Below are 20,662 nucleotides of genomic sequence, written 5' to 3'. Positions count from 1 at the left end.
GACACAACACAACAACGTTTATTTTGCCCCAAGAGAAATTCTACTCTTTCTGCTCCACCTGCCCTCCTGCAGGACCAGAGAAAAGGGGCCTTGGAGCCCCGAGCATCAATGCGCAACACAAAGGGGCTTAACCCAGCGGGAAGCAAGACCTGCCACAGCCTTACTCATCCTGGGTGGGAACTGAGTTCCCTACAGAATGCTGGGAGAGCGTGAACTGCAAGCGGCATGAGGGAACGGAAGCGGAAGGGAGCGAGCCGAAGTACCGAGGGAGACCAGGCTCTCGGGAAGCAGCCAGCCACGGGCGGGGAGCAGGGGCCCTCACTCCTCCTTCTTGTCCGTGGGGCCATCTACCTCCGCCTGCAAAGGGGACAGAAATTGCAAAGCAGTGGGTTGGCAGGCATACTCCTCCCCTTCGCCTTCCAGCCCCTCCACCCCAGAGGCCCAGTGGGGTGCCCCTTTCTGAAGATGCCAGGCGGTCAGATGAGCAAGGAACATCTCTCCCCACGCCCCCAACAGCAGCACCTCACAGTCTGCCAGGGTGGGAGTGGCCCCACTCCACGAGGGCTGTAACCCTAACTCCAGCCGGGCGGGGGCGTGGGGCGAGGGGGCGAGGGGAGACAAGCCTCTGCTGTCGCTCTTTTCTCAGAGCACCAACCCCGCAGCACCACCTTCTCCTGGGCCTCACTCACACCCACCCTCGTGCCCACGGCTGCCTCCGAACTTGAGTCCCTTCCAAGTCCCAGTTCAGGCTCTTCCCAACTCTGCACACCTTCCACAGGTCCTGCCAGTGAGCCCGCCCTGCACTGAAGCTGTTGGTCCCCCTTTGGGGGCTGGGCCCTCCTTCTCCACCTTCCACGGTGCCCAAACTCAGGCCGCCAAGCACTGAATCAAACCATCAGAACTTAGGGGTGTTTTCCTAGCCCTCATGCCCAATTTCCAGGCCACCTGAGCTTCCAGACGCAGGTAGCCTGGGGACTCAGACCGGGCCTGCGGGCGGAGGTGGTGGCAATGACTCGGACCTACTGGGTGGGAGCTGGCTGTGATGTCCCCAGCTCTCGGCCTCACATCACCCCGCAGCCCCTACGGAGGGAAGGCCAGCAGCCAGCAGTGGAATTTCCCCTGCACGTCTCTGGCCGGTACTTGATGGGGCCCTTCAGTAAACCACACCATGGACCAGGGGTACGTGTAAGGGAAGGAGCTCTTCTCAAGGGCACTGATGCTGGGCACAAGGCTGGGCAGGCCCACAATGCAGAGGGCTGACCCGACTGCCAAGGCGACCTTAGTAAGTGGCTGCCATCTGCCAGGCCACACCCCTCCTGCTCCAGAAGGGGTTCCGGCTGTTGGGCCCATGCTGGCCCCAGACTCAGCGGCAACAAAGGAAAAAAGGGGGACTGGGAGAGAAAGCAGCCAGCTTGCTGCCGAGGCCCCTCAAAGGGGACACGTTGGCCCTGAGGCTAAGCGAGTGGGAGGTCTGCTCTGCACCTGCACAGGGTGCGGGGGGCTCGGTTCCAACAGAGCGAGCTGAGCGTGCTGACCTGCAACTTCGCGTGCTCCTCCAACAGGCGGTCGTACTCCTTGGTCAGGCCCTCAGACTGCTTCCGCATGGCCAGAGCCTCATTTTCAGCTTTCTCCAGTTCTGGGGATGATGCAAGTGGTGAAGGAAGGAAAATTAAAAGATGAGGATTAGGGAGAAAAACACCATTTGCTGTAGACAGCAGATGCAGCCGCCCCAAATCTGTCCCCAGTGAGGGTGTCTGGGAGACCACTCCTCTCAAGAAAGCTCCTCTGCCAGCTGCCTTGAAAGCCTCCAAAAGTGGGGAAGCGCTGGCCAACAAAGCTGGGAGAACACTGAGGATCGCCCCCCAACCCCTTTAATGGAGGGACCCTGCATGGCTCTCAGCAGGGGTGACCGCAGGGAGGCTGACAGCATGGGGTAAACATCTTGAAAAGGTTGGGGGTAAGAGCAGGAGGCAGGGAGCAGAACCCCAGCCTCAAAGCTGAGAACGAGAGGTGTGTCGAGAGAGGCCTTCAGGAAGGGAGCAGATGGAAACATCTCAAGCAGCTCTGATGCAGCCTTTCCTTCCCCACCCACCAGGCCCCTGGTGACAAGGCACACAGCGCCACTCCCCATGCCTGGTGCTGGATGAGATGCTCTGGAGATAGCCCATGGGCCTCTGGGGTTCCTGGGCCCTCCTCGGTTGGACCCTGAGTGCACTGCTAAACCACTAAGCCCCACCGGCTGGGGTCAAGCCCGGCTGTGTTTGGGCTGGACGAGCAAGGAGCCATTTGTTTGTTTTCACGCAGCTCCTGAGCCTGCGTGTGAGCTTGTTATTAATACTTTGGCAAGAGAGGTGTGGCAGCCACTGGCAGAGGCTCCCGAGCTCTGGGGGCCGCGGGCAACCCGACGACAGTGCTCACTTTGCTTGTTGACAGCCAGCTCGTCCTTCAGCCTCTGCAGATCAGCCTTCAGGCTCCTGTTCTCTTCCTCCACCTTCACTTCAGCGTCCCTGCCATCCAACTTGACTCCACCGGCAGCTTCCTAGGAACAGTGCCAAGGGCCTGGGTTACTCAGGAGGGAGGAGGGAGGAGGGAAGGAGGGAAGGAGTCCAGCTCCGTCCTCCCCACTGAGCTGTGATTCCTCAAGCTGCCCTGGGCACTTGCCCCTTCGGAAATGTCAGCACAGAACTGGGCCACTGCTTGTTCCCAGCCACCAGGCAAAGCCCAGGCCAGCAGGGCCACCTGCTACAGCTCCCAAGCCACACGCCCTGCCTGCCCTGGCCCCCAGCCCTGCCTCCTTTCTCGGCAGCTCCTCCAAGTTGACCAGTCCATCCAACGACTCCATTTGCTGTCATCTGGGGATTGCTGCCAGTGACCCCCAACTGACCAATGCCATCGCTTCCTCTCCCCAAGCTCCACAGCTCACTCCAGCCGAGGAGCCCCCAACTCACCCCTGCCCATCCAACTCTATCCTGCCTATGAATCCAAGTCCATCCGTCTCCTTCCCAGCTTGGCTCACACCTCACCTCCTCTGACAAGCCTTCTAGGACTGCCCCGCCTCGTCCCCAGATGATAGCAATCCTCAGGGGACCAAGATTGGTCCTATCCTATCTTGTGTTCTTCTGTGCTAACTTGCCCAATGCGCACAGCACAGGGCTCGGCTCCTTAGGGAGTCAGTTTATCAGGGAAGAGTCTGGCCTGGATGCACAGCGGGTAGAGGCAAGAGAGCAGCAAGGGCGCCCCCCTTCCCATCGCGTCCCCCAGACCCCTCCAGTACCCACCCCCTTCGTCCCTCCACCCAACTCCTCCGCTTTTCAGACAACAGCAGTGTTGCACGTTTCCCAGCCTGATAGGCTAACGGCAGCTGCTGTGGCCCATAAAGAATGTCACGTGGGGGGGTCGGGAAGGCCAAACTCACCTTCTTTAGCTGGTCATTCTCTTCCATGTACTTCTTGGCCGCTTCACTAGCGCTCTCTGCCTGCTTTTTAAAGGCTTCATTGGAGGCCAGCAGCGTGGCCTGCTGGGAGATAAGAGTCACCAGGCGTCTAAGCAAGCTGTAATTGTTTACAAAAAGAAGGGAGAAGTGAGCAAAAGAAAGAGGGAAAGATGGCTAGCATGAACTTCTTTCGTTTGCTCCCACCCCATACCTGCCAGCAGCCTAGACCTGTCCTTCTGGATTGCCAGGGAGGCAAAGCAAACGTGAGGGGAAAGATGGAGCCAGGAGCTGTCCTCTGCCACCAGAAGGATTACTAGTGCCCCCAAAAGGCCGCTCACAGCCCTGGGGCTCTCCTCCAGCCCAGAAGGCACAGGAAGCAGGAGCCTGATAGGACACAAGGGGCCACGCCTAGATACAGCCTAAAGGCCTCGAACCCGGCACTTTACAGGGCAGGGCCTGGACGTGCCAAAGCAGCCATGCTGCCACTTTCCTCGCTGCGAGGCTGGGCTCGCCTTGATAAACAAGGGCAGCCCAGGACTTCCCTGGTGGTCCAGTGGTTAAGACTCCGTGCTTCCAATGCAGGGGGCGTGGATCTCAGTTCCCTGGTTGGGGAACTGAGATCCCACATGCCATGCAGCAAAACAAACAAACACACCACACAAGAGCAGCCAGTGCTGTGGGGGCTTCCAAAGGGCCGGCCGAATCCTCCAGCCCGCCTTGTGAGACAGTTGCTGCCACTGCCCCCGTTTCACAGAGGGGATGTGGAGGCTCAGCATGCTGAAGCAACTGGTCAAGAGCCAGAGACGAATGTGGCTGGAATCCGCACTCCTGCCTGTCTGACCCCAAGGCCTGAGCTGCCAACCACTACATGTTCTTGATTTCCAGGGAACCACTAGCTGGGCCAAATGAGAGAGATGGAAACAACCCTTCTCTCCTCACCCCCTTCCCAAATGCAGTCTACAGGCAGCTGCCAGACCACACCTGTTAGAAAACATCACCACCTTGAGGTTTCCCCAGGCAAGGGGGACAGAAAATGAAAAATCAGGGCCCAGGCACACATCTCAGGTTCAGGCCAGCCACGAGAGGCAAGCACGTGGCAGCTGAGCACACGCTGCTCCATTTCCCGACAGCCACCCTGCCCTGAGATGTTAGCTGGCAGAAGAGAGGATGGGAGGACTCACAGTGGGGGGCAGTGGGGGCACTTCCCCACATGTCTGGGACGGGCCTGGCCAGCCACTGCCCCGAGGAGGGTGCAGAATAGGCAGGCCCCAGGGACGAGGGGAGGACTCAGCATGTGTAGGGCGTTTCCACAACAAAGTGCTCGCTCAGAGGAGACAAAGCAGCTGAAGCCGCCTGCTCCGAGCCGTCTTCCCTGGCCTTTGCAGGGCTCCTGTGGACACCTGCTGCTCATCAGGCCCCAGGGGACGAGGGGACTAGGGAGGGATGGGAGAGCAAACAAGGCGCCCAGCTCTCCCTGGCCAGGCCCTGGCAGAGCCCCTGCTGGGAATGAGCCCGGATAGGGAGCGGCTCGCAGGGGCTGTGAGACACCCATCACGCTTCCTGGTTTAGGGAGCGGCTCCAGGGGCCCCTGTCAGGACCGGGAGAGCCAGGCTACTGGTTCCTGGCAGGAAGGGAGAGTTTCCAGTGACATGTGCTCTCTAAAATTAGCGACCAAGACCTCGTGGCCCAGGGCTCAGGTTTCCCTGTCTCAGCCGCAACTGCCCACCAGCCTGCCCCCCACCGGGCTGAAGCCCTGGAGGTGGAGGGGGCTCCCGAGTGCCCCAGGAGCCAGAGAGAAGCAATGTGCCTGAGTCACACAGGCAGAGTGGCAGTCACTGGGGGAGCCCAGAAAGAAAGGCAAGTCTGACTAAGCCCCAAGCTCGCAAGCACAGGGCGCTCAGGCAGCTCTGAGCAGATCCTGACGACGTGGAGGAGGCTGCTCCTCCCAGCCGGAGACTGGGTTGGGGGGGAGGGCACATGTGCCACCTGGCAGACCCAGCCAGCAAAGATGGAGCAGACAAGCCCAAAGGTGATGCTCCCCCTTCGCCTGCCCCCCCCACCCGACGAGGCTGGGCAGGCGGCTGACATGGGGCAGGACTCCAGCAGCACCGTGAGCCACCACAGCTGTCGCCCCAGTTACCCAGGGAGGCCAGGCCCAGGATGGTGGTGGCAGCGAGGACCACAGCAGTACAGCAGGGGCCGAGCTCTCCTCGGTGCTGTCCCAGCCCATCCCCACTTATGGAGAACCAGGGTTGCCAACAAGAGCCCGGGCAAACACGCAGTACCCAGCGCCAAGAGCTGTCCAGGGGGCCTCCCGCCACCTCAACCCGCTCAGCCCCCTGCCTGCCCTCAGGGTCTCCCACTCAGTGCAGGGCAAGAGCGTCTAGGGTAGATGCCCCTCCCCGACCACGTGTCTTTCACAACATCCATCCACGCCATCCATCCCCTTCCTCTCCCTTCCTGTTAGACCTGTTCCTCCAACCCAGCCCCAGACGATTCTGGGTAATTCCTCCCTCCAGGAACCTCGCCCCTCAAGGCTCTGCCTTCCTCCAGCCCAAGCCCCTCCTCTCTTCCTCCATTCCTCAACCACCAACAACCTATATCCTGCCCTGGCCATGCCACCAGCATGATCACCGGTGCCCTAACCGCCCAATCCAAGGAGCACCCTGGAGTCCTTGGGGCACTCGTTCTGTAGCACTTGGCACAGCTGACGGGTCACCCCCTTGGAACTCTCCCCTACCCTTGCCTCAAGCAACCCTCACCGCCCACCAATCCCACCCCCGACAGGGGTTTATCTCAGCCAGATCCTGACACCCAGCTGCCGACTCACCAGTGGCTCCTGCATGGCCCCGAGACACGCCTGACTCAGCCCATCCATGACAGGCCAACTGCTCCTGCACCGCGCCATGGTGGACGCCGTCACTGAGCTACCCAAGCTCTTGGGCCTGCACGCCACCTTGGGCCCCAGACATCCCTGTGGCCTCACTGCTTCTTTCCTGGGTGACTTTAATAGCTCCTAAGTGGCCTCCTCCCTACCCTCCACCATACAGCTTTGCAATCCATGCCCCCAAGGAAAGCCAGTGATCTTTCTCCAAGACAATCTGATCATGTCACTCCTCTGCTTCCATCGCTCTGACGCACGCCCACTGTTCTGGCTGGCACACAGCCCTCTGCGAGCTGGCTCTTGTCCCCTCACCACCCGCATGGCCCTCTGCTCTACTAACACCAAACCACTGGCTGCTCTTGAACACGCCAGTCCTCACTTGCCTCATCTCCTGTCACTGCACGTCAGCCCACCAGTCTGCAGGGGTGTCTCCCCTTCTCTTTGAGAACTCTCGCTGATGACTCAAGACCCAGCTCCAGGGGACTTCCCTGGTGGCGCGGTGGTTAAGAATCCACCTGCCAATGCAGGGGACACGGGTTCGAGCCCTGGTCCAGGAAGATCCCACATGCCGTGGAGCAACTGAGCCCGTGCGCCACAACTACTGAGCCTGTGCTCTAGAGCCCATGAGCCACAGCTACTGAGCCCGCGTGCTACAACTACTGAAGCCCACGAGCCTAGAGCCTGTGCTCCACAACAAGAGAAGCCACCGCAATGAGAAGCCCGCGCACCATAACAAAGAGGAGTGCCCGCTCACCGCAACTAGAGAAAGCCCACCTGCAACAACGAAGACCCGATGCAGCCAAAAATAAATTAAAAATAAATAAAATTTAAAAATAAAAAAGGGGACATTTTAAAAAATCCGCCTGCCAGTGCAGGGGACGTGGGTTCAATCCCTGGTGCGGGAAGATCCCACGTGCCACGGAGCAACTAAGCCCGTGCACCACAACTACTGAAGCCCGCGAGCCACAACTACTGAAGCCCGTGAGCCACAACTACTGAAGCCCACGAGCCACAACTACTGAAGCCCACGCGCCTAGGGCCCGTGCTCTGCAACGAGAAGCCACCGCAATGAGAAGCCCGTGCACCGAAACGAAGAGTAGCCCCCCGCTCGCCACAACTAGAGAGAAGCCCATGTGCAGCAACGATAGACGCAATGCAGCCAAAATAAATAAAGACCTAGCTCCATTACCACTCTCCCCTCAAAGCCTCTCCTGAACCTCCCAGGTCCCCCTTCCACATGTTCCCACACCAGCCCCTGTGCCCCCTCATCTGGTTGCACGGTTCTTCCTCTCTTCTCCTCCCAATCATCTCCCCGCATCACACTGTCACTTGCTCCTCAACTGGCTGCCCAGCCACAAATGCCTTCAGACCAGGGAATGCACCTTCAACCTCTACACGCCCCCCACCTGGTCCACTGGGAAGGGACCCTGCAGATGACTCCCCCCCCGTCCCCCATGTGTGTGATGCCACACCTCAGGCCAGGACAGAATGTGAGTCTGGGGCCCTGGCTCTCCCCAAACTCAGCCTTCCCTCGGCCCAGCCGCACAGAGGGGGACACAGGCAGACACGGGCGGGGCTTGCCAGTCAGTTGAGCAACAGGGTGACGAGAAACAGCAGCAGGAAGGCGCCATGTCAGACCCGTGTTGATGAGCCAGCCAGGCTTGTGACTGCAGCGGTAGCTGAATAGGCACTTGGGAAAACACTCATCACCAAAGCTGGGGGCAAAGCCCAGTGCCCCGGCCCAAGTCCAAAGGGTGCCCCTGCAGGGCCCCCGGCTAAGCCAAGAGCAGCATTCCCTAGCACGGCCGACCGGGCCTGCCCAGGAGCTGGCCTTCTAGAACTTCTTAGTGCCCCTCACACATTAGGCCCCATGCTCTTGTGCCTGTCCCCAATTCACCCAAGATCCAGCTCCAACACTCCCCGAGAGCCTCCACCCTCTCCCAGGCACATCAATGTGCCCTTTTTGTGTCTGTCCCCTCAGTGTTCTGAGTCTCCACCGAGACCCAGGACAGAGCAGGGCATACGGTGGAAGGTGCTGAGCTTCAGAATCTCCAAATTTCAACAGCCCAGAGATGTCAGCCTAGAGAGAAGGCTGATGGACTGCTGTTCCCACTCCTGCTGGCCATCCTCCACCGTGCTCGGCTGCACTGTCCAAGTACTGTTATGCAGGTAACTATTTCTAGCCATTTCTGGACAATAGGTGAGAAGCCACAAGCTGAAGGGATTTCCCAAAGGTTCAGGGCTGGTAGAGGGGCCACGGTCTGGGTTAAATGCACCCAGCGACTGGGAGAGAAGTCAGTGCACGAACCGTAAGAGAATCCAGATGTGCCCTTGGCAGACAAACGTCATCCCCAAATACCTGAATTCAACTGGGCTTTCTCGGTAAGATGTTTCTGGACGCTGAGTGGGGCTTTCATGCTTTTATAAAACGTTGAGTAAACAAGGATCGGCAGGAGAAACAGAGCCAACCATATCAAGCTATGGAGACGTGGTTTCACATGTGCTTTACACCGATCCTGTCTCCCTCCTGTGGGCGAACAGGGGGAGGCAGACTTGGACTTTACAGGAAGTGGGACGAGAGCAAGGAGGAGGGTCCTCCCAAGTCCCAAAAGGAATATTCTATGCTTGTGGCCCCCCCTTGCCAATCCTGCCCACTAGCATTTACCAGGCATCTCCCAGGTGCCACACCCTCGGGTCACTCAGCCCTCAGGGCCCCGCAGCGAGACAGGTGGGCAGGCAACTCCCCTCACCCTGCTGCCCTGGGGAAGCGGGAAGCTGGTGTCACAGCGCCACCTGTTGACTCTCCAGGCTGACTACAGCTCTGCCTCTGGCACCGCTCCACAGGGTGGCAGGTGGACTCCGGGTGAACTCGGCCCAGCTCGCCAGCAAAAAAAACACTGAGGAGGCAGCGGCGCGGCGGCGTGGGGAGGTGGCCACCGTGGTGAGGAGCCAAAAGCCAGGTGCTGCCCCAGCAAAAACTTTGGACAAAGCAGACCAGTAATAACAGGGTGGAAGCCGCCCCAGGAAACTCTCACCCTACAGAGTCTGGAGTCATGAAAATAAGGAGGCAGCAGAATGGGAAGAAGGAGAGTTTACTCAGAAAGATCCAGGGAAAATCTTTCAAGGGCTGCCCCCATCCATCTCAGGAGTACATCTCAGCACACATGCTCGGCCTTCCTCTTAGCCCTTGAGTTCGGACAAAATGGGAGGGGGCCAGGGTCGAGGAAAGGCCAAGGCCCTGCAGCAACTCCAGCTTAAGCCCAGGTGGTGCCTATCTACCCTGGGGACAGCAAGGCCAGCTAGAGGGAGCGGGGACGGGGGGCCCTCTAGAGCTGAAGAGAACCAGCGAACAGGAGCGAGCCTGTCACGTTGCCTTCTTGACACCAGGGAGCAGAGGGATTCTGTATAAACTGGGGGACAGAGAGCAACCAAAAGAGGCCAGACAACCTAGACAGATGTTCCAACGCTAAAATATGCTGGTGGCCCCCTGGCTACTTCAAGGGGATGGGAAGGAGGGAGCTGTCGACCCCCAGATGTGCCCCACGTGGTACTCCAGTCCAAAGGCAACAAGGCAGTGTCACCAGCAGGCGGTGGCGATGTGCTGTGGAAAAAGCCCAGGAAATAGGCCTGGCCCGGGCTGGGGAACCAACAAAGCAAAGAACGAGAGGTGGCATTGGCTACGCCGTCCAATACAGAGGCCACCAGAGGTCCTTTCAGTTCAAATAAATTAAAATTACATTAAATGAAAAATCCAGCTCCTCAGTCACACCAGCCCCATTTGTTCACAGCGAGAGTGTCTCCAGCCTGCAGGCAATTGGTCACATGGCGCTGGGCTGGAGGAGCCAATCGCCCTTCCCATCTCCAGCCCTGCTCTCCGCTCACCCTACCCTCTGACTTCAGAGAAAGGGGCCCTCCTGGAACATCAGGCTTCCGATGACCTTGGAATCAGGAAGACTGAACCCCTGTAGTTTGGCACCCTGCCACCAAAGAGGTCATTCACCATTTGCCTTTAGAGTATGAAGAGAATTCTTCGGCCAAAATCCAGTAGCTGAGCAAACAATCCATATTTTAAAAGAAGCCAATGCGTGTCAGATGGTCTTCCATGGCCTCTTCGTAGCAACTCCCCCCGCATTAACACGGTCCCCCCTTTATCAGAGCCCCCTCCTGGGCCCAGCACCCACAGGACACCAGCACACTAGTAGCTGGGGTGAGTTTGGCTGGGGGAGGGGGGGACTAGAAATCAACGGACTTATCGAAAAGGCTCTTACCCAGTGCTGAGCTGTGAAGCACTACTGTATTTGTAGTCTTAGAAAATGATGGCAGGGCTTCCCTGGTGGCACAGTGGTTAAGAATCCACCTGCCAATGCAGGGGACACGGGTTCGAGCCCTGGTCCGGGAAGATCCCACGAGCCACAGAGCAACGAAGCCCGTGCGCCACAACTACTGAGCCTGCGCTCTAGAGCCCGCGAGCCACAACTACTGAAGCCTGCGCGCCTACAGCCCGTGTTCCACAAGAGAAGCCACTGCAATGAGAAGCCCGCGCACCGCAACAAAGAGTAGCCCCCGCTTGCCGTAACTAGAGAAAGCCCGCGCGCTGCAACAATGACCCAATGCGGCCAAAAATAAATACATTAATTAATTTAAAAAAAAAGAAAGAAAATGATGGCAGCTGATGGATGGATCGTCGGATCAAGAGGAAACAAAGGTCAAAAATCCCTTTACCTGGCCTTCTAAGGTCAGTCCTCCACTTAAATCACTTTATCTTTGGGTAGGCCCTGAGCATCAGATTTTAAAAACCCCTTAGGTTCCCTTATCTAGACACAGATTTAAACAAACAGTAAAAAAGCATAAACAAAACCTGCAAAGTAATCTGGGAAACGTGAGCAATCACTCCTGAGTTGGTTACTAAGGAGTTACTGTAAGGTTCTTGTAATAAGCAAGATGCTAGTATGCTTACAGTTTTTTAATAAAGTCCCTCTCTTTTCCAAGCGATAATCCAAAATATTATTTTGCCTGTAAACATAATATTTGGGATTCGTTTCAAAATAATCCAGAGAATAATGGGGAAGGGGGCAACCAAATGAGACTGGCCAGGGAGACACTCATGTTGAAGCTGAGTGACACCACAGGGGGTTGGCTCTTCTATGCTGCCTCCAGTGCTGAGAACCGGATGCCCAGGGCCCTGAGGATTCCTTGGCTTGGCCGCCTCCAACCCTTATTTGGCCTCTCCCTGGGGCAGCCCTCCCCCCACCCTCTGCTCTGGCTGCAGTACCCGTCCTCTCTGTCCTTCTGTCCCACTCTGCTCTCCCGCCCCCACTCTCCCCACCCTGTGCCCAGCCTGGAATGTAAGACCCCTGAAGGCCAACACCAGCTTTCTCTTCAACTTCCTACCCAGGCCCAGCACAGCCTACCACGTGAGTGGGAAAAATCCCATGAAACTCTCTCACTACTTGGGGTGATGCCGGTAACAACTACCATTTATTAAGCACTCCCCACGTGCCAGGCATGATGCTGAGAACATAACCCAAGTCACCTCCACCCTCACACCAAGTGCTCGAAAGAGGCATCCTCAACCCCTGCGCAACAGGTAAGGAAAAAGGCTTCGGAGAGTTAAGTGACTTACCCGAGATCACACAGCTAGACAGTAACAGACCCAGAATCCAAACCCAGCCAATTCCAAAGTCCACTCTCACTACGCCCATCTGTCTCTCAGGACCACCATGGGCTGTTATACTCCCTTGGGCAAGGGAAGAAAGCGCCCCGTGGCCACTGCAGGCGGCAGAGCCCAGGCTGGACGTTCATCCTCGCCTGCTGGACCCACGTGGCCTCCGTGGACACGGTGGCTCTGGCTTGCCTCGCCATCAACACAAGCCCCAGCGGCCGCCTGGGCACCAACTATCTGCAGAGCTGAACGCTGGCAGCAAGCAGGGCTGACCCAAAAGCAAAGAAAGCAGAGCAGAACGTCCCGCTCACCCCAGAGGGTCTGGATGGATTCCGCCTCACCAGCAGTTTAAAGGGCACGATCACCTTCCAGGAGACAACCCAGCCCCCAAGTCACTGGTGGTTAAGCAGAGGAACTTTGTAGCAAAGCACGGGCAGCTCCATCTGGACTGACTGTGGTGACACAACCCAGCCCCAGAGAGGTAGGCAGAAAACAAGAGCTAACTGTGGACCAAGTTCAGGTCACTACAGATCGAGGGGCCTCACGCACAACGGTGGACCTTCCTGGGTCTGGATGGCGACCACTACTTGGGTCCTGACCAGTAACATTTTAGCAAAAGTGGAGAAAACAGAGCACTGCTCTCAGAACATGCAAAACTCAGCCCAGCAAGAGCTGCTGTGCAGCCACACCTGTAGCTCCAGAGGGATGCCCGCCAGAGGCGCTCCCAGAGCAGGGAAGTAGGCACTAAGGCAACGGATGAGCAAGAGCCCGCGAGACAGAGCCCGCGCTGCCGAGTCCACACTAAACAGTGCCCTGCGCCACACCCATCACAGACCAGAGGCCCGCTACGCAATGCTGGGACCAACGGCATCCACATCCACATCCTCGGGGCACCCAGACACGTGTCTTCACGAGCACCGCCCCCACCCCCCGGCGTTCCTGCTGCCAGAGCTCAGGAGACCTGAAGAGCTGGGCATCCAATCTAAAACACTCGACACAGCAGTTCGATGAGTTCAACCTGGACATGGGCCTGAAGCTGTCCCTGTGTGCCCAGGACACTCCATTCAGTCCCTAAGGTGAAGGTGGCACAGAGCCAACCAGACTAAAGGGGGTGAGCCCAGGTCCCCACGCTGCCCCTCACAGGCCGCTGGGGCCCTTGGAGGACAGCTCTGTAAGCCAGCCCACAGCACAGCACGGGCCTTGCACGGCAGAATCAGGAGGGAAAGCCCAAATAAGCATGAAGAGGAGGTCTTGACTAGACAAGCAGACAAGAGTTGGGGGGTTCCAGGCAAAGGCCACAGAAATACTCAGGGAAGGGGACCCACGAGGCTGGTTCACGACACGGGGCAGCCGAAGCAGAGACTGCAGAGGGCTGCAGGATGTAGGTTTCAAGCCTTGATGCCAAAGGTGCTCTGAAGGCACTGGAAGCAGGGGGTGGTGGAGTCGGTTTTACATGCCAGAAAGGTCACTTGGCTGGGGCAGGGTGGACAGGCTGGGAGACCAAAGCCAGCGGCAGGAAGCCTACTTGGGATGATGCAGCCCCACTGTGGCAGCACTTCCCCGGGGAACGAGGAAGAGAGGCTCAGGAGGTGAGATCCCTGGCTGTGGAGTGGGGACAGAGTTCCAGTTTTGCAGATGAAGAGTTCTGGAGGCTGCCTGTACAATAGTGCGCACGGGCCCAACACTACTGAGCCGTACACTTAAAAATGGTTCAGATGACCCGTTTGATGTTAATGCATTTTATCGCAATTTAAAAAAGGAAAACACAGGAGCAGGGGATCACATGGGACAAAAAAAAAGAGGCAGAGCACCCCCAGGTTTCTAAGTAGAGACAGCTGTTCTCAGACTTTGGGGCCCAGCCCACAGAGAAAGGAGCGTGAGGACATGGGAAGGTAGCAAGCTGCCCGACGTCAGGGCGACCACGAAGCAGACGCAAGACAAAAGCCCAGACCCTGCCCCCTGCCCCTCCCCAGCAGACTGTTGCAGGGAAGTACAGACTTGTTTAAGGACGTGATGCGTCCTTTAAGCCTGGGGCCCCTGTTTTCAATCATGAGGGCTGCTCAAGGTTCCCCCCAGGTGCTTTTTTTTTTGGCCGCCCTGCACAGCCTGTGGGATCTTAGTTCCCCAATCGGGATTGAACCCGGGCCCTCAGCAGCGAAAGCGCAGAGTCCTAACCACTGGACAGCTAGGGAATTCTCCCCCAATGTGCTCTTGACCCCAGCCCCATGAGGAACCAGCGCCACCCCCAGCCTCTCTTCTGAGCATTGCTCTCTGCCTCTGTGGTCCCCTCACCCACTAACCTGCTGTCTCTCCCCCTGTCTTGCCTCTCCCTGCATCTGCTTTCATTCCCCTCCATCTCACTTCCAGGGAGCGGCCAGCACCTCCCTGTCGCCCATTCCTCGACCCCTTGGTGCAGTCATCGCCCTCCTCTCCCCCGGCTTCTTCGTTCCTTCCAGCAGGCCTCACCGGCTCCCTTCCTTCCACGCGGGTGGGTGTGCAGCCTTCCTCTGGGTGCTGCCACTCTGTGGGCGCCCACAGGAGAACCCACCACCACCTCAACCTCAGAGGCTTGGCATCCCCACTAGTTCCTCCCCTTTCTTCCACCAGCACCTCTGAAACCAGGTTCAGGCCACCAGTATGTCTCAGTTCGGCGACCTCTGACTTGGTCCCCCTGCTTGCAGGCTCTCCTGCTCTACTCCACCCCAGGCGCCAAGTATGAACACGCAACTCTGACCACGGCGCAGCGCCACTGGAAAAACTCAGTGCTGTACCACACAGAGTTCGGGTACAAACCCTGAAACTGGCATTCAAAACCCTCCACCCTCTCTCTGGCCACTCCTGACCCATCCACCCTGATCCACGTGCTCTTTTCCAAACAGCCTACAGGGGTTCAGGGACTGAGCCAGTACCTGCAAGTGAGACTTGCACAAATACAGATGAGAAAGAGACAGACAGTAAGAGGGGCAGAGACACTTTGAAGAGTACCAGGCGGTCTAGCTGAGAGGCACGCAAAGTGACAATTGAGAGGGGTTTTCCCTGTTTATGATATCAGAAAAATGGGGAGATCGGCCTGATGTTCACCAGCGGGGAATTGGTAGACACCTAAGAATGCTGGCAACAGATGGGGTGTCCTAGAACAATGTTAATGACAAACTCAATGGAAGACCCATGTTCCCACGTGGTAGTTACAACCTGACCCTGTTTTGAAGAAGCATGTGGCTGCTGAGGTCCCATCACTTCAAGACTGAATTCTCAGCTCTGCTGATGACTAGTTCTGGGAACTGGGGTCTCTGAACCCCAGTTGTTTCTTCACAGAGCTACTATAAAAATTAATGTGTGCCTGGCATACTGAACGCTTAACAAGTGGTAGCTGCTATTAGGCATAGAAAAGTCTAGAAAAATATTTAACAAACGTATGTGTCGACAGTGGTTATGATAGCATTTTAGAGGATGTATTTTCTCATGTTTATTTAAAGCCTCAACTTCCTCCAAAGGTTTTAGACTACCAGATTACTTAATAATCCCCAGATGTACAAATGGAGCTAAGAGATTAAAGTCGTTGGACTCCTAAAACTTAGACTAATAAGACTGATGTACAGATCGTGTACTTGATCCAGGCACCTTCCTACCAAAATCCAGGGGAAAAAAGCAGCCCACTATCCAGTCTATGGTCTGAGGCAGGCTATACACCAACAATCTGGCACCAATTGCTCACTCCGATGCACACTAGCTGGCATCTGAACAGAGGGTCGGAACTCGGCGTGAGCTCGGGCTGGCCACTTAGAACCTGTGCAACTCAGGCCGCTCCATCTCTCTTGGGCTGCCCTTTTCCATTTATAAAGGCCCACTGAATTATGAAGAATTATTAAAGTCCTTACTGACTTCAAGCAGAACCAGAACCCAAACAGCTCACACGCACACAGGCGAGGCCACCTGGCCATCCAGTCTTCACGATAAGCTTTTGTTTTCTTTCTTTCTTTTTTTTTTTTTGGCCATGCTGCGCGGCTTGTGGGAATCTTAGTTCCCTGACCAGGGATTGAACCCAGGCCCTCGGCAGTGAAAGCGCAGAGTCCTAACCACTGGACGGCCAGAGAATTCACACGTAATCTTTTTTCTTCTTGGATGGTTAATGTCATGCAAATAGAGAAGTTCCTCAAGGGCCACGGCCGCCATACAGGATCTGACCCCTAGACTAGGGAGGAGTATATCATCTCAGAAAATTCTAGAAACAATTAAACAGCTCATTTGTGGGCAACTGATGAATCCACACTGATCCTTGGGGTCACTGTTTCCTTTTCTAAGAAGTCACACAAGACCAACCTCACATCCTTTTTTTGATCAGCTACTGGCCAGGAGGGACACGGGAGGGTATGGCAGGCACAGCAAGCTAAGATGGACAGGCAACAGATGTATGGCTGCTGGAACAACCAGGCCCAAGAAGTTACTATGCCCGACATGTTTTAAAGGGAATTCGATGAAGCCTTCCTTACACGCCTGTCAAATGGAGAGGTCAGAGCAAAGTGAGGGAGGCAGCTGACACGACAGAGCACAGAGTGGGATTGTGAGGGAGCATGGGACCTGTGGGCCCAAATCTCACTCTCCTCTCTCAGTCTCTGCGCGTCCCTTCAGGAACAGCCGAGGTATAAATGAGGACTGCTCTTCTTTGAATTCACCTGTTTGGGTTAGGAGACTGCCAACTACTCTGTACCCTGACGGTGGTGGTGGTGTTATCCCACTCTGCATTTGTCAAACACTCACAGAACCAGATGCCCATTTGTGCTATATGTCAATTTTTTAAAGTCAACTGCAGGAATTAAGCTGGAACACCTCGCTTCACAGTGTCGCAGAGAGGACAGAGCTGAGCACACACTCACTCGTCTGGTACACCTGGTTACCCACTGTCCCCTGGCCTTGTCAGATAATACCTGCCCTGGAGATCTCCTTCTGGAAGAGATCACAAAAGCAGAGCAGTCAGGAGAGTCTCAGTCCACAAGATCATACTTCTTTTTTGGAGCTTCCTGAAACCCTAAAACTCTAAGCTATGTGTCCAACTCCTCCCAGCCTTCTCAGTTCCTGACTCTCAGAAGTTGGAAGACAGCAGCCTTGCAGATCACTCCTGTGATCAAATGTATCCCCCTGAAAAGCCCTTTCCAGCTCCACCACCCGGCACTTTCCAACTATGGAAAGTGACTTTTTTTCTGCAACACTGAAACCCAGTCATTCCAATGCCCAAGAATCCATACACTGACCCTACTTCTCAGTAACCTCACGGTAGGCTCTTCCCAATAACTCCGGAAGCCCTTGGCCCCCAGGCTCCAATAGGCCTCATGCTCCTGTGACAGACAGGTCTACATCTGGGAAGGCCCTGGGGACAGGGTCGGTCTCAGCCCCTTCGTGCCATTTCTGCCCACTCTTCTCAGGACAGGACCCCATACACAAAAAGCCCCTGTTCAACTGGTCCCTTTTTTTTTTCTTTTTTGCAGTACGCGGGCCTCTCACTATTGTGGCCTCTCCCGTTGCGGAGCACAGCCTCCAGAGGCGCAGGCTCAGCGGCCATGGCTCACGGGCCCAACCGCTCCGCGGCATGTGGGATCTTCCCGGACCGGGGCACAAACCCGCGTCCCCGGCATCGGCAGGCGGACTCTCAACCACTGCGCCACCAGGGAAGCCCTCAACTGGTCCCTTTTAAGCTGGGCTCCAAAGAGCCTCTCCCAGAAGAGGGTAACGCCTGTCATTTACTTCACTCTGTGTACAGAAAGCGAGCTGGTGATAAGACATTTGTCCTAAAAGAACGTGTTGCAGATTACGGCAGAGCCAGAACGTGGTCTTCTGACTTTCTAGTCAGCCCGCTCCCACCCTCCATGCTGCCTCCGGAGGTCAGGAGAAAAATCAGAGGCCTCTGGGGAAACTGTGTGGTTCCCCTAACACAGAAAGGGCCTCCAGTTCAAGGCCACAGACTGAGGAGGCAGTCATGGGCTAGGTCCCTTCACAGTCCCCCAGCCCTCCCCACTCACAAGGACAGCAGTAAGGAGAAGCCAGCAATGTAGAGGTTCCTCTGGGCACGGAAAAGCTTCATGTGGAAGTGTTCCACAGCCCCGGGGTTGTTCTGGAGGTTCACCTTCTCCGTCACGTCGTCGTACTTTCGAATCTCGCGAACAGCATCTGTGGCGGAGCAGAGAAGAGATACGGGCATTTAGCTCCCGCTCAGACTAGGCTGGCCTGTCCAGGTAAGACAGGCGGCATGAGCTGGGGCAGTCTTGCTTCCCTCGAATCTGTCTCCCCTGCTATCCCCCTTCTGTACACACCTTGGGGGATGCCTTGTCAGAAGCGCTGCCCTTGGACCTACTCTCTCCTCCAGCTTTTCTCACGTCACCCCCGGACCCATTCTACACAGGCCATGAGCCTGCTCTCCGCGTCAAGATGCTCATCGAATCTGAGACATCGCCAGCAACAGAGGCAGCTCCCCTTTCCCATGGTGCCCCCAATGTTTGGTTCTGTTTATCTCAAACTGGGCTGGTCATGGGCCATCTAACTGATAAGCCGGGGTACTCCTGTTTATGGAAATGCCCGCTAGGGAGGCATGAGCTGCCTAGGAGTCAAGACCTGAAGCATGCGTGCTAGAGATTCAAGGGTTTTCATTTCTAAGCTTTATAACCCATTTTATTATTTAAACTGTTTTATTCTGATTACAAGAGAAATTCACACTTATCAAAGGTTCAAACATAGCAGAAATGCAGAAGGAGTAAGAATCCCATAACATAATCACCTCCAGCAGGACCTGCTACATGTGGCCAGCTTAGCTAAAAAGCAGTCATTTTCAGTCCCATTACCTGATGTCATTCTCTTTGCAATACACACATCTGAAATTACCCCAATTACAGGTTTATTGTCCATCTCCCCCAAATTAGACTACAAACGCCACGAGAGCAGAAATCTTTTCTATTACACCCCTAGGGCCTAGCATAGTGCTAGGCGCACAGGGGGCACACAAACACCTGCTGAATGGTGAACAGCCTCTGCTCTGGAGAGCTGCTGCTGGCCACACAGCGCTCTGGTTCACCCGTGTATTCACATCTATGTGTTTGTGGAATAGAAATGGAACCATCACACAGCGAGGGGGAAGGGTAAGCTGGGACGAAGTGAGAGAGTGGCATGGACATATACACACTACTAAAAGTACAACAGCTAGTGGGAAGCAGCCGCCTGCATAGCACAGGGAGACCAGCTCGGTGCTTTGTGACCACCTAGGGGGCGGGATGGGGGGGTGTGATAGGGAGGGTGGGAGGGAGACGCAAGAGGGAGGGGATATGGAGATATATGTATACGTATAGCTGATTCACTTTGTTATACAGCAGAAACTAACATAACAATGTAAAGCAATTATACTCCAATAAAGACGTTAAAAAAATAAGAAAAAAAAAGAAGAAATGGAACCATCCCATACCTACCGCTTTTCTCCCTCAACCCTGAAATCTTTTTTCTTGAGGTACACTGATTTGTAACATTATGTAAATTTCATGTGTACAACATTTCTACTTTTGTATACCCTACAATGTGCTAAAAAACATGGAATGCTTCATGAATCTGTGTGCCATCCTTGTGCAGGAGGCATGCTAATCATCTCTCTTTCCAATTTTAGGATATGTGCTGCCAAAGTGAACATCTGAGACATCTTTTTAAGTCAGTACGTAAAGAGCTACCTAAAGAGAGCTCTTAATGGACCCCCATGGGAGAGGGTTAAAGTATCACTGTATGGCTATTGTCTGGTTCTTAATTTCTGGTTTGAGACTGCTTGTTTTTTAAGCTGATCTTACATTATAAAAATCTGTCCTCCTTTACTGGTGTTTTTGTGTTACATCTGTACCATGAAGCAAGCCCTCTTTCAACACTGTTGGCAGGGATATAAACCAGGACAACAATGCTTTTTATGGACTGCGTGTTCCTGGCCCCAAAAATTCCTAAGTTGGCATCCTAACCCCCAACCAGATGGTATTAGGAAGACGGGCCACTGGGAAGTGAGCACGAGGCCCTCATGAATGGGATTAGTGCCCTTATAAAATAGACCCCAGAGAGCTCCCTTGTCCCTTCTTCCATGTGAGGACATGGCAAGAAGACAGCCACCTATGAACCAGGAAGAGAGCCCTCACCAGACACTGAATCTGCCAGCACCTTAATCTTGGACTTGCTGCCTCCAGAACTTTGAGAAATAAATGTCTTTTGTTTAAGCCACTCGGTCTATGGTCTACGCGATAGCAGCCCAAACTAAGACATAAAATTTTAAATGTTCATGCCCTTGGGTTCATCCATTCCACCTCTATGAATTTACCCTACAGAAAGTTTTGCATATATGTGCAATGATATGAGGATACCTATAAAGAAGGAATTACACTATAACCATATGATAAAATACTACCCAATCTTTAAAAAGAATGAGACTGCTATAAGAAAAAAAGCCTAAGATACAGTAAGTGGAAAAAGCACAATCCAAAACAGTGTGTACTGTGATCTGAATCCAAGCCAAAAGGGTATGTACTAGTTTAATAAAGACGGCAGCATAGAAAATGCCTGTGGAAACATACCATAAACTTTTAACAATACTCACCTGTGAGACATGGGATTATGGGGGACTTTACCTTTCTAGGTTGAATTTGTGAACTTTTAAAGATGTGTTATTTTTGTGATT

The 20,662-nt window shown here is 55.1% G+C and overlaps 1 protein-coding gene and 1 pseudogene across 4 annotated transcripts in view; both read right to left on the bottom strand.

Moving 5' to 3' along the window:
• The window catches only part of BCAP31 (B cell receptor associated protein 31), a 25,240-nt gene continuing 4,578 nt past the window's right edge, over positions 1–20,662 (bottom strand). For all 4 annotated transcript variants that reach the window (XM_060138527.1, XM_060138525.1, XM_060138528.1 and 1 more), the window contains exons 4-8: positions 17,994–18,141; positions 3,416–3,551; positions 2,419–2,539; positions 1,536–1,636; positions 1–357 (exon numbers count right to left, since the gene is read on the bottom strand). In XM_060138527.1, the coding sequence (XP_059994510.1) occupies positions 319–357; positions 1,536–1,636; positions 2,419–2,539; positions 3,416–3,551; positions 17,994–18,141 (545 nt within the window). In that variant the 3' untranslated portion in view covers positions 1–318. The remainder of the gene's footprint in view (positions 358–1,535; positions 1,637–2,418; positions 2,540–3,415; positions 3,552–17,993; positions 18,142–20,662) is intronic.
• LOC132514131 (U6 spliceosomal RNA) lies at positions 19,540–19,640 on the bottom strand (annotated as a pseudogene).

The sequence above is a fragment of the Lagenorhynchus albirostris genome, chromosome X, assembly GCF_949774975.1.
Source record: "Lagenorhynchus albirostris chromosome X, mLagAlb1.1, whole genome shotgun sequence".
NCBI lineage: Eukaryota > Metazoa > Chordata > Mammalia > Artiodactyla > Delphinidae > Lagenorhynchus > Lagenorhynchus albirostris.
Note: the sequence above shows the minus strand (reverse complement) of the source record. Positions and strands in the feature narration are given on the sequence as shown.